The 14537-nt window shown below is 30.9% G+C and overlaps 1 protein-coding gene across 1 annotated transcript; it reads right to left on the bottom strand.

The window, feature by feature from the left end:
• Nucleotides 1-12413: 12413 nt before the first annotated feature.
• Nucleotides 12414-13739, bottom strand: LOC106717432 (retinol dehydrogenase 13-like). The gene has a single exon (XM_045678990.1). The coding sequence runs from the start codon at nucleotides 13388-13390 to the stop codon at nucleotides 12434-12436; it is 957 nt and encodes a 318-aa protein (XP_045534946.1). The 5' UTR covers nucleotides 13391-13739; the 3' UTR covers nucleotides 12414-12433.
• Nucleotides 13740-14537: the final 798 nt, after the last annotated feature.

Below are 14537 nucleotides of genomic sequence, written 5' to 3'. Positions count from 1 at the left end.
TTTCGCGCGACTGCCCGGACACCCGTGAACGTATTGCACCGATTTATATACTTTCTAAAGGGAAGCGACATGTGTTACTAACTGCTGTATTTGAATACGCAATAAACAAATACTATGAAATAGAAAGAGCTTACACTTTTAAATAAACTGCAGTATTTTCGATAGCTGTATTGAAAATAAACAAGAATTGAATAATATTACGCAAAATATTTTTTCAACTAAGGATCTAGTATTGTATCGAATTGTCATCATAGGAGCTACATTTTAAGTATCACATACTAGCTTTTACCCGCGACTCCGTCCGCGCGGAATAAAAAATAGAAAACGGGGTAAAAATTATCCTATGTCCGTTTCCTGGTTCTAAGCTACCTGCCCACCAATTTTCAGTCAAATCGATTCAGCCGTTCTTGAGTTATAAATAGTGTAACTAACACGACTTTCTTTTATATATATAGAAGATGTATGTTGTAACGAGCGTTTTCGAACCAATTGATTTGTCAGTCTTAAAAAATATTTCACTTAATTTAATCTTACCAATATTATTAATGCCAAAGTTTAGATGGATGGATGGATGAGAGGACGTTGTTTCCAGAACGGCTCAACGAATCTTGATGAAGTTTGACACAGATGTAGAAAATAGTTTAGAAGAACACATAGGCTACTTATTGTATTTTTTTTTCTAATGCCCCACGGACGGTATCGCTGCAGACAGCTAGTAGGACATAAGTGTACTTGAATGTATATGAATAGTCCAATTATTAGAAGGACTTTCACTACTACTCGTAGATATGGTATGTTTAATATTTCAATTACACTCAGCTCTTAATTGAATGACCTTATAAGAATTCCACACGAGATAACTTTTGTAGCCCTTGAATGAAGATTGTAAAAACCCAAAAGTATAAAATTTCTTGTGTTACATTCTCGTGTAATAGCTGAATTCTTGGCCTAGCTCAAAATGAATTTTAGCACATTATATAAACTTGCATATATGAACTCTTTGTAGTCATTGTCATGTGTATATACATATATATGTATGTTTTAACTGTTACATACATTGTTTGGTTTAAATTTGTGACGATATAATAGGAACAATAAAAGTAATTCAGTATTAATGGCAGCTATATTTTAGAGGGAGAAATATATAGTTTTACACTGCGACCGTTGCTCTGACACGACTGCAATTTGTTCCTACATTTGTATTAGAATGTGCTGTAAATTTGCATTTTTTTCTGGCTGTTTTAATAGGCTAGTTATTTTATAGTTTTTTTAGAAATAATCATATATATCAGAATATCAGAGTCGATATTTCTTTTATTACTACCCACAAACATTAGGCTTCGCTACATGTACAGAAGTTGATGATACGTTCCCTTTCTGTATTGAAATGGGCATTGCCGTTTTTCGTAGCCGTGACTTTCCAAGGCATGTTGTTAAATTCTATATCTTCAAAATTCAAATTATATGGGTACAACTATGTATAGATAATCTGATTGAGTCGACTATTTCTGTCACTTTGATCGATGTGAACAGAAACGTGCATATTTTTTTGAAATTAATGGAAAGCATTCAATTTTCTTAACAGCAACTACAGCGCTTTAACAAATTGGCGGTCTTTTTTTAGCTTTACGAACAGTGCAATGTACGCAAAAAGCAATTTTGTAAATCAGCCTTGCCGCTTGTGAGATTTATAGTGTAATAAAGCAACCCAACAACAGTTGGTTCGCGCTCTTCTCGCTTTAATACAAGTACAAGGTATAAGCGTTTATTATTTGGAATAATATATGGCAGCTCGCGACGTTGGAAAAATTAATTGTGCATGTAATACAATTAAATACGTTCTTTAATTCTACATTCGTTATAAACCGTGTTTTCGTGCGAATAGTTCAAAACAAATAACTTAGGTATAAGTACTGCGTCACCCTTACTTCTTTTGTACGTTTGATTTTTCTTTACCTTAAATAACCTTAGGAGCTTACTAGCTGTCACATGCGACTTCGTCTGCGCGGTATTAGTTAAAAAAATAGTAGCGTATGTGTTCTTCCAGACTATGTTCTACATCTACCAACCATTGGAAACCAACGGTAAATAAACTTTATAGTTTTATGACCAGGAACAGTTTTAAATATTAACATATTGTTAGATATGTATCGAGTTACTGTAAATATAGAACTAGAAAAATAATAAATTTTCTACATGAAATGTTGTACCCTATATTGAAAACTGAACTTTTTCGATAAAAAAAAGTTTCATCCAGTTACTTTTTTTTACAATTTTGTCGATACTGACGCGAGCTAGTTTCATGTGACGATTTACACATAAAGCTGTTTGGTTACGTAGTCATGTTGTAGATGAAAAATGAAAATTCATAGTTTTATTACTTATACAAATACAAACATGGTTGTCAGTAACGAATATGATGGAAATAAGACTTAAATTCACTGGTGATTATTAATTATAGCCCATTGGATAGGCCGGCTATGTTTTACAGGTGTATGTATAGTCTTTCGTACTACTACGAGTACTAGGCATTTGGGTTAAGTCTAATACTTGAAAACTGTGAATAAGAAATCGACTAAAGACTAAACAATTCAAACTTATTCTTTAAATTAATGCCAATTAATGTACTACAACGCATTCTTAATAAAATGATCAAATCGATAAAAAACGCGATGATTTAATTTGTATCACACATCCTATACTTAAGTACTTAGGTCGATTACTCAAAACAACATATATAGGTATATCATGTCATTATATTTTAATTATATAATTTCAAGGTCCAATTAGGATGATGTAAGTTGGTTAATTCTCATTATTCGCATGAACGAATGCTTAAAGTTTCAGCCTATTCAAATCTTGAATATAAAGGAACGTATGAGTGCGACGAACCGGAAACGAAACTTTACCAAAGTTGTAGTTTCAATGTTAAATTTCAAAGTGTACGAAAGCGAAGCTGTGCTTTGTGTCAAAATTTATTATTAAAAGGAGCTTTAAGTCAAAGTAACTTTTGTGAACACAATGACGAAGATTAGTTGCTGCTCTACGAGTAAATATAGAGTTACATAACTTTTGCTGTATTATTTCTGCTTTAGCTAGTAGGAAATAGACATCTTGAATACCGAGGATTTTTTAATGTGTAGTATTTTGTTTTGAATTAAAAATTCACCAATATTTATCAGAAAAGAAAGATGCCATCATGTTATTTGTGGTTAGCAACATTCTTAATGCTTTACAAATACGTGTATGTAATATTAAATTCTAACCTGAAGAAAACAATAATTTGCATAACTATTTTTTTTTAAATTATTTATTGATGAACCAAATCGTTATGTTCAACTTTACCACGTTCATTAACGAATGGAATTTAAATTAAAATTTATTTATTAAAAGAAACAGCACAGTGAGTCCGACTAAGTTATATCCAATTGTTCTTGACACTAACTCGAATTGCAAAACTAGAGTTAGCGCAAGTAGTAATTGCATAAATCACGAGTACGTCTTGTGGGATTTATCCTCTACTGACATTGCTGGAATTATTGTAGATTCAAATCTGTTTTAATTTAATTACGGCTCAACTGTATGATACCTGCTAATAATCAACATTTTTAAAACAATAAAAAATATTTAAATGATCAATTATTTAAACGCATGTTTAGTGTTTTAATATTTAAAGGATTATGTTTTTTGTAGGTAAATAAAAATGATTATTACAAGATTATTATAAAATTGATTGAAATGATGATTTTTTAAATGTACTATTAAATTATAAAGTAATAGTGATTCGACTGATTGAATGAATTGTGGTTTTATTCGAAGACTATACGAACAAATTTCATATAAGGAAAGGATGAAGAGATGGGAGGGTACGCATAGGTAGGGAAAATACTATTTTCTGTGCGTTTCCTCTTCGATATCTATGGGTAGCGGTAGCTTCGCTATTCATCGAATCATTTGGCAGCTCGCTCGTTTGCCACCTTATGATATAAAAATGGAACGACATTTTTCAACTTACTAAGGATTTCAACTTAACAAGGTTTGAGTTATAGAGATTCCACTGTATCTGTAATAAAGCTCTTGTTCCACTAACTAAGACGTCCTTTGAAAACGAACATGCAAATCTTGTTAATTAGTCGAGTCTGCAATACTTGAGTTTGCTGTACGAATATACAATATACCTTCAACGTATTTTGTGGCGTAATTAGTTGTGCTTCAATTTTTTCTAGAAATAAATCTAAGGCAACAAACCAACATATACATATACGTTTGATTTTTTTCTGAAAGTTTAATACATCGGTTAAACCTGCTATTTGTGTTAAACAATTAAAAATCCTCTACTTCTATCTATATATATAAAAGAAAGTTGTGTTAGTTACACCATTTATAACTCAAGAACGGCTGAATCGATTTGACTGAAAATTGGTGGGCAGGTAGCTTAGAACCAGGAAACGGACATAGGATAATTTTTACCCCGTTTTCTTTTTTTTTTTATTCCGCGCGGACGGAGTCGCGGGAAAAAGCTAGTATCTATATATATATAAAAGAAAGTCGTGTTAGTTACACTATTTATAACTCAAGAACGGCTGAATCGATTTGACTGAAAATTGGTGGGCAGGTAGCTTAGAACCAGGAAACGGACATAGGATAATTTTTACCCCGTTTTCTATTTTTTTTATTCCGCGCGGACGGAGTCGCGGGTAAAAGCTAGTATGTTATAAAAATGAAAGATTGTATATAATAATAAATCTTACCTGGTAGCAGTAGAGGCTTTATTCGTTTGTTACGTATATCACATAAGACTCTATTCATTGAATATAAAGTTTAAATTGTATGAGAAAACTTTGATCAGTGCCACTAGTTTAATTTCCATGTAGCGGTGTCACACGTGTGTTCATGATTTTAGGTTAAACGATGAAATGTTTGTGGTTAGCAAGGCTTGTTGTTGTCTTAAAGGTTTCTATTTATGTATTATTTGTCTTTAAAAATAAAATAAATTTGAATTGATGATATCGGTTTTAGATTAAATACAACGTTTGTTTATATAATGTTCGTAAGAAACGGGATTCTTACCACGATTAGGCTGTTTGAGCTCCCGATATTTCGGCACAGTTGCATGCGCCATGTTCACGGGTTGAATAAAGCTAATAATATCGGGAGCTCAAACAGCCTAATCGTGGTAAGAATCCCGTTTCTTACGAACATTATATTAGTAAAAACCATGAAAGTTATACAGCGTTTGTTTGTTAATTATTTACAGATTCAAAGATTTTTTTAAAAGTTTGTGAAATAATAAATAACCAAGTGTTTTTTATTCCTAATTTAATTAAGAAGTGAGTCTTAATAGTAACTTTCTCATGTTAATTGTTAACATAATATTAAGCCTTAAAGACCACAAGTATGTAAGATAAACTGTCTGCCCGTTCATATGAGTAGCTCTTTTAGAATGAACATGTAAATCTTGTTAATTAACATGTCAAGATTTTCTTTACAATATAAAGAGTTGAGAGGCACGTTGCAATTTTAACGAGAAATTAAGTAATGTGAAACAATTTATAAGTAGAATAATTAATTTGTATATTTCTGATATGTTAATGTATCGTATACTTATACATATATATTTCGTACATAGAAGTACGCAGTACTACGTAATAAATTAGTAAATTACTTGACGGAATACTCTCCAAATGAACTAACAAATCTTGTTTAATTAGTACAGCGTGGCGTTCACTTCCTGACTGCGCGAGGCTAATAAATATCTCGATTTTGCAGTACACTGGGAAAAATTGATAATTTAATTAACAATTTGACAACCGTCTTGAGTTGTAGTTATAATAATTTACGTCGTCAGCCTAAAATGTTGATGAGAATTGATGAAAAAATCATATCAACAAATTGCTCTGAATTAAAAATAGCAAAAGTTTTATTGAACAGGCCTTTACTTTTTATACTTATGCACTTAGAGTTTATTTGAAGATATCCAAATTATACGACGTTTTTCACTAATCCCAGTTATTTATTTAAACGAAATTTGTTATGAGTGAAATTTCAGTAACTAAACGACATATCTTATCTTGGCCGTATTTTGGGTACATTTTTTTAATAGAGTCATGTTAAGAAATGAAGGAAATCGATGCTATGTTTATATTTATTAATATTTCAGGCAAGTTAGTTGTTTGAGAAGCTTTTATGAAGATAATTAATTAAATGTCTAAGTTTGCTCATAACTTTAAACTTTACCGATATACATGAATCAATAATGCGTTTGGAACTCGCTCATAGTTTTTAGTCTATACATACATTTTGTAGTGTACTCTTACTAATATTATAAATGCCTATGTTTTGATGGGGGATTGTTTGAAGGTATCTAGTACGGTATAAATTTGGCATAGGTGTAGATCATAGTCCAGAACCCACATAGGCTACTTACGGACGGAGTCGCGGGCGATAGCTAGTATTAAATAAACTTTAACACAATGTATTTTTAAAATCACTTAATATTGAATAACTGTGTTGCTTAAAGATTTTTTCAATATACAAATGATAATTTTGTTAATTAATATTAAGCGCACTCTTTTTGCCAAGTCATGCATAAAAAACATACGGTCAGTTGTAATTGATACTAATCTAGTTTTTCGCGAAGCCCACTTTTATATTTAAATAATCTAAATAATAAAAATGTAAGTTCAATATTATCAGACAGATGCTCAATTAAAATTTATCCAAGGGACAAATGACTATTAAATGTAATTTTAAATGACTAATAAGTAAATGTATTAATTAAATTACATTCCTACACATCTACATTTTGAACAGATATCGAAGTCTTGTAAAATTTAATTTAAGTTATATTAAATAAAATATTTCAAGGGTTGAATAAAAAGTTAAAGCTAATCCTGTTAATTAGTGGCTCGAGCTGCCCCAGTTTGTACGTGAAAAAATGCCTCGACGTCCTTAACTGAAAAATGGCGAACATCAATTTTGTCCTTCTTTCCGGACCTTCATGCCTTTATTATAATTTCTAAAAGAGAAATAAACTTTTTATCTTGTTAAATTAAAAACGAAGGATATTTAAAATTCCGATTGTTGACTTAAGACTGTTATTAAGAAGTTTTTTTTTTTTTGGAATAAATAAAGAGAACTGAACAAAAGGACTGGGTAATTATTTACATACTAAAATACGGCAACAATGAGCTTATACATAAAGTTTAGGCTACCATTCTTTAAAAAATATATGATAGTTTGGAATTTGTCGAAACTTCTTCATACAGAGCTCAATAGAAGCGTTGGAGGAATTTTCCTTTAATGCTTAGATGCTTCGAACATTCTTATTTTGGTAATATTAATCATTAAGACCGTATTTGTCTGGTGGAGAATATAGCCATCTTATAGTTATCATACTTATGTAAATAGGTAATTTACATACCTGTCACGCTTACCGGAAGGTTTGGCAACCGGAGAGTAATTGCTGGCTTTAAAGCATCCACTGATGCAAACAATTAGACACTCGGCGGGGTCTGTGGTTTATTCCTTTAGTTAATTGACTGATGTTAAATTTCTTTTCATTTTTTACAGTAGTAGGTTCGTAAATATTGCAATTAAATATTATTATACATATCTAGACTACATTCAAAGAGTTTAATTTGAATAAACCTAATGTTTTATGTAAGAAACTTAATAAATAGTAATTATTAAAATTTGCGCCTGCTAATTCAAAATAGCAAAGTGTGAATCATGTGATATGGATATTTTCTACGACTATACTAGAGTGTGAAGGCTATTAGAATTTATAATATTTATAATAAACCAAAATTAAAAATCAGCTTCCTTACATTCCCTTATCATTTGAATCTTAAAATATGCACATTAGGGTCAAAACTCATATTAATAAGTCTCATTACAGATATTTGTTAAAAGAATTTTATTGCAATAAAAAATTCAATATTTTAAATTCGTGTTAACATTTGAAATGTAAAAACTCCGCAAAGAAGTATGCTAATCTCGTTAATTAGTACTGGCGGCCACCGTCTGTCAGCTCATATGTGAAAAATATGCCGTCCTCAGCCAAAATATAAAGGAATTCATTTTTTCCTGAACCCTCTCTGGCTTTAATTACAATTTGTTTTAGGGCGATAAGCTTATAATATGTACATGGCAACGTTGAACACGTGGTTTATAAAAAAATAACAAATAAATATAGACTCTTTTCTCAAACTAGCTATTCTCCCCGGTTTCATTCGGGTGGCATAGTATAACAATATTAAATCTATATTTTTCTGACGTTCCACTTACTTGAGTCTACATAAAAAAAAATAGGTTTTACGTGGATTATGTTTAGTATTTAAATTGTTTTTGTATTCTGTTTATTTTTTCGCTTTTTGTAATATTCCATATAACATTTATGAAAATATTTTCATACTTACCCTCGTCACTTATTTTACCACATTGAAAATCAAATCAACGTTAGTTTTGTGAAACAATTTGCCCGTCGACCTAATAGTTATATTACATAAAATATAATTTTGATCCTCAACCCTCGCCTGAAATAAGTCCTTCTTGTTAGATATTATAAAATACAAATAGAAAGCACTATATCCAAAATATATCTTTATAATATTAATATTATAAATGCGAATGTTTAGCTGGATGTTTAGATGGATGTTTGTTAGAAGGTATCTACAGAATGGTTTAAAAATCAATTATTTAATTTGCTGTTGGATAAATGCTATTATAGTGTTGAACACTTCCTAGCTGACAATTTACAAAATGTTGACCTAATAATAAATAAATAATTAATGACTAAAATAATGCTACTAGTATGATTTTATATAATAAGGTTAAATTTGCATTCAATATAATATTTGCATGCCATACGTGGCAGAATATGTTTGTTCGTCTAATCATGTAACACCATTTGTACCATATTCTGGCAAATAAATTGATTATTATTATTATTATTATTATTAATGGTTCCAAGAATCTCGTTAGAATTTGGTGTATAGATATAGAACATAGTCTGGAAGAACACATATGCTACCAAGTAGTTTTTTTTTAATTCCGGGCAGGTGGATTCGCGAGCGACAGCTAGTAAATATATAATTACATATCTTAAATTAAAATATATATACATCCAGATATATTACATAATTTTAGTTTGTTAGTGTATAATGTATTAAAATAATACATGACATTTTTCTTAAATATCGAGTAAAAGTTAATTTTATATATTACTAGCTTTTGCCCGCGACTTCGTTCCCGCGGAATTAAAAAAAAAAGGAAACAGGATAAAAATTATCCTATGTCCTATTCCTGGTTCTAAGCTACCTGCCCACCAATTTTCAGTCAAATCGATTCAGTCGTTCTTGAGTTATAAATGGTGTAACTAACACGACTTTCTTTTATATATATAGATAGATGATTAAGTATTGAGAAAAACCAGTAAACAATATAATTTTTACTCGTAAAGTATTTCTTGATAATTTTTATTCTTTATTCGTCGGAAATTCTTCAAGATACGAGTTTATTAATTTCTTGTACAAACTTTGCTATTAAGAAATGATTAAAATTTAACACAATTTCTTACATTCTGATTGAGAGCGTAATAAATTTACAGTAAAGTAAATTAATTACTTATTTGAATTGATCAGAGTTTGCTTAATCTAATGTTTTATAAAGCTTAAAATTATATTAATAATTCAGACTGAAATCTGTTAAATCCGAGCGAGAGTCCAAAAAAACTGTAATATTTTTCTCGCTTATCCAGTTCTCACTTATCCAAGTTCGGCTGAACTAGACGGGAAACAATACAATTAGGATTTGTGTAATATAAAATCGATAAGCCCAACACATTATACCTCTATGACACTTCAAAGAACACAACTAAATGAAACACGACTCTTCAAAATGGCCAAAGGAATTTAAGCTGCATTTTACAACAGAATGAATATCTAATATATAAAATTCTCGTGTCACAGTTTTCGTTGCCATACTCCTCCGAAACGGCTTGACCGATTCTCATGAAATTTTGTGAGCATATTCTGTAGGTCTGAGAATCGGCCAACATCTATTTTTCATTTTTTTTTTAACTGCGCGCGGACGGAGTCGCGGGCGACAGCTAGTATAATATACAAATATCTACATGAAAACAATAGTCTCTTGTCAGTCAGGTCGTGTCCCAGGTTAGGGTGTCGTGTTAAACACCTTGCAATGATATCACAAATTCCAATACCAAATAACACAGAGATATTTCATAAAAAGTTCAATTTCGGTTCGAAGAATTTATCAGCAAATAAATCGGATAGCGTTCTCGGCCACGAAGCTATTTCAATTTAACGTTCACGTGTGCTTGCCCATAAATTGTCCAAGTTCATGCGAATTTTCTACAAATATGAATTATAACCTTAATTAAAATTTTTGAAAACTACTGTAGTTTATGATTTTTAAACTTAAATGAACAACTTTTATGAACTTGATTTTAATCGTTACTACTTAACTCAATCGATCTTGACGAAATTTAGTAGAAATATTCTAGAAGTTTCTTTATACGTCGTTATTTTTATCCTTTTAGGACTAAAAACTGCTAATGTACCATTTACTGTGGGTTTATGAGATCTAAATCACTGTATAAAACATACAGTTATATTTGTCATTATCTTTGACATAAGAGAAATAAGATAACAAAATGATTTAAACGGAAATTTTTATATCACTAACTCACAGTTAATGTTTGATTGCATGTTGTACGTTATGCAAGTTTCTTATCATGTAGTAGTAATACACATTTATTAATGCAACATTTTTTTACTGTAGCGTTCTATAGAACATAATTATTTAAATCGCTGTTCGTTATACGTCACCATGGTAAGCCATATTTATGTCCGTAGCACATAACCGCGAAAGCGAAGTAAAACCGACCCGAAGTGAAATTCAATATAAAGATAAAATGGATATGGTGTACTAGAATGTTATAGTATTATCAGTAGTTCCGAGGAACTGCCTACCAATTAAATTTTCATATTTTAAATGGTTTATTCTTTACTTCGCATACGATTCTTTTGTGTGTGTGTTTCAAGCGTTATTCTAGATCAGTGATTCTCAACCACTGTGCCGCGGCACTTCTGTGTGCCGCCAAATTTCAAAAGTGTGCCGCCAAATTTTGCCAATGTATGTGATTCGGTTTAATATTAATTTAATTGCATGTAGTGTCAATTTATAAATTTGTAAACTTATTAACTTTGCAGTACACATATCCAATGATTTACACGGTACTTGTTTTACACGTTTTCGTTTTTACACGGTTTTCTAAATAAGTTTTTTGTCTGTATTTCTTCGCATATAAGAACAATGCCAGAAAAATAGTTGACAAAATAAATTAGGGTCTAGAAATGTCATATAGATACAAATAATGATATACAGTTGATAAACTATTTATGCAGTGTGTTGTAGTAAGTAAATAATTTTTATCTTTTTCTTTGTGTGACGCCAAATTATGAAATCGATAAATATGTGCCGCAACAAAAAAAGGTTGAGAATCACTGTTCTAGATCGACGAAGGTTACAACTAGTTAATGTTAATGTTTTTATAGCGTGTTTCCGGGCAGTAAGAATAAAAATAAATATAATACGCGACATAAATGAACGGTTTGGTGTTTTAATATACTTTGCATACATTTCATCCAAATTTAAACGCTAAAATTAATGCAAGATTCAGTTAAATATGTAAATTTTTTTTTCTACTTTATCCTACAAAAAACCTAATGCTTAAAGACACAGATAATGAAACCGGAATCAACATTTTTTATTCGATGTCTTTGTAACGATAAGCAATAAAACGAAGATTGAAGAAACACTTGAAAAACATGAACAAAAAAGTTATAAGGCTCTTTCTTGAAACATCTACATAAATTACTTGTCTGTTTGAATAGTTGTTAATTTATATATTACTAAGGAAAAATGTTTGTTTCACGACTTCATTGCTACTTGGTACACATAAAAACTTTTACACAATAAATTTATATTTAATTTATATACATAAGTACAATCTTAATATATATTTGCATAATTTAAAAGATTTTGTTGTATAATTTCCGATTATTTACAGCATAATTAAAATAGTGATGTTCACAGACTGATAAGATTTTTTTTCATTACATAAATTTTAATAAAATAATGGGTAAATATGTCTGTAGATTATAATTCAGCGATATAAAGTGATATAGAGTTCGTCACGTTACGGAAATTTGAAAAATTAATGTGTCGAGTCACTTTTAGTAATAGATTTTATTTTTGATAACATACCTTATACGTGTATTATACAAATACATTGATGTTAAAAATTCACTTATTGTCAAATTTGAGTTGAGCAATATTTCGTCAGTCACTAATGTCTATATTTACAAATAAATTATTTTAATAAACATTTTTTAGTTAAACGGTTTTATTCAATAGGTAACTTGTAATCGACAAGATTTTCTGATTCGATCCATAATCGCTTAGCAAGTTCTAAATCTTGCGACAAAAGCGATGGTTGTTTTTCCCGACAATCGCTAAAGTAGCGACCACTTATGTTTGCTACTTCAGGAGATACCGCCAAGTAAACAGACGTCTGCGACGCTTGCCACAGGTCCTTGTTTAAAAAATTAACAAGCGTATTAACTATTTCACGAATAATAGAATTTTTAATGTTCTTATAGACAGTAGTAGCAGTTACACCAGGATGTAAAGAATTTGCTGTAACATTGATGCCCCTTAATCTTCGACTTAGTTCCAGGGTCATTAAATTGAGGAACAGTTTACTGTTTGCGTACACCAAGTGGTCACTCCAATACCTTTCCATGTTTAAATTATCAAAGTCCATTTCACCGTATTTATGCATAGACGATGAAACGTTGATGATACGACTTGGTGCTGAAGATTTTAAAAGAGGTACTAGAAGACAAGTTAACAAGAAAGGTCCAAAGTAATTCACTTGCATTCCTTTATGTAGTCCATCTTCAGTTTTGCCACTTCCAAGGCCACCGGCTGCTGCGTTATTGATAAGAACATCTAAACGTTTTTCTGTTTTATATATATTCGAACAAAATTCACGTACAGATTTCAGTGAAGAGAGATCCAATTGTCTATGGTGTACGTTAGTGTTACCAGTCTGTTTGATTATTTCTTCTATGGCTTTAGCGGCGCGACGAACACTTCGACACGCTATGATCACTTTAGCGCCGCGCTCCGCTAGATTCTTAGCCGTTTCTAATCCTATGCCACTGCTACCTCCCGTTATGATGACAACCTTGCCGACCATGTGAGCATTCGAACGACAGATTCCACTCGTCAACTGTAGATACACTTTCACAATAATCACTATTAACACAAAGGAAAATAAAGGCAACCACAAGAGCATTTTACATATCTATTAAACACAACCGATAGTTATATAAGACGGAAATCAACGCACAGGCAACTAACATCAATGTTTTTAATTATATTTCAAAGTATGCTCGAGCTAAGGTCACTCCGTTATGTAGACGATAAAGTCTATGATACTGTCATTCGAGCGATAGACGTGTGTACTCGTAGATAATACACATCGATTTGGTTTCTCTACATTTTTGTACATCGCAAGTCGCAACGAAAGTGGCCGTCTCGTGTTTTATTTATGAGCAGTAACGCGCGTGCGTACGCGCCGGCGACTGACTCGTGACGATACGCTCTTGCGCAACTCAACATTGAAATTGTGTCGCTCTAAAAAATCTAGCCTTGAAGGTAAATTATTTAATACTGAATAGGAAGTTGATTGTATTTAGATATGCTAATTTAATGCTGACCTGTGCACAGTTAGCTTGTGGTCAAGTTGACTTACTTTATTAATATTTATATAAAGTATAATTTATAACTAAATGCATCAAACGCAACAGTAGATTTAAGTTAGTTTCATATTATGTGATATCTGACTATTAATTACTAGCAATTCATCAAGATAAATTAATAAAAACATCATTTTAAAATAATTTACCGTTAAGAGACGAGGTTAAGACTTTTTAATTTAAAATTCATTTTATTTAAATTGAATACAAATTCGCATAATAATCCAAATGTTTGATGTAATACGATCAAAATATTACAATATTTATGACCATGACAAAAGTTATGCCAAACCAGTAACCTTTATAAAACCTTATGTGTAGTCACGCTAGTGGGGTAAGACCAAGAAGATGATGACCAAATGTAAACGCAAAAATTTTCTTCATACTTATGTTTGTTCAGGGCAAGTTGTACTGACAAACAAACATTGCAGCTAATATAAAGCTAGGCGCAATTTATTTTATTGTTCCAGAGAGGTCGTTCACATTCGTTGCATTTGCTCAATTACGTTGTAAAAAGAATAAATTGACAGTAAAAGTTCAGTTTTCAATTTAAAAATTTTACTCTCGTACTACTGTTGTTGTGCACGGTATTTTGATATCTTACAATTATTATACAGTCTATGTAAAGAATCATTTAAATGCGTTTTATGAAAATTGCCTCTGATCAATTTCAAAGATACTACA

This window comes from Papilio machaon, chromosome 8 (assembly GCF_912999745.1).
Source record: "Papilio machaon chromosome 8, ilPapMach1.1, whole genome shotgun sequence".
NCBI classification, from domain to species: domain Eukaryota; kingdom Metazoa; phylum Arthropoda; class Insecta; order Lepidoptera; family Papilionidae; genus Papilio; species Papilio machaon.
The sequence above is the reverse complement of the archived record's forward strand: the minus strand, read 5'-3'. Positions and strand labels throughout refer to the sequence as shown.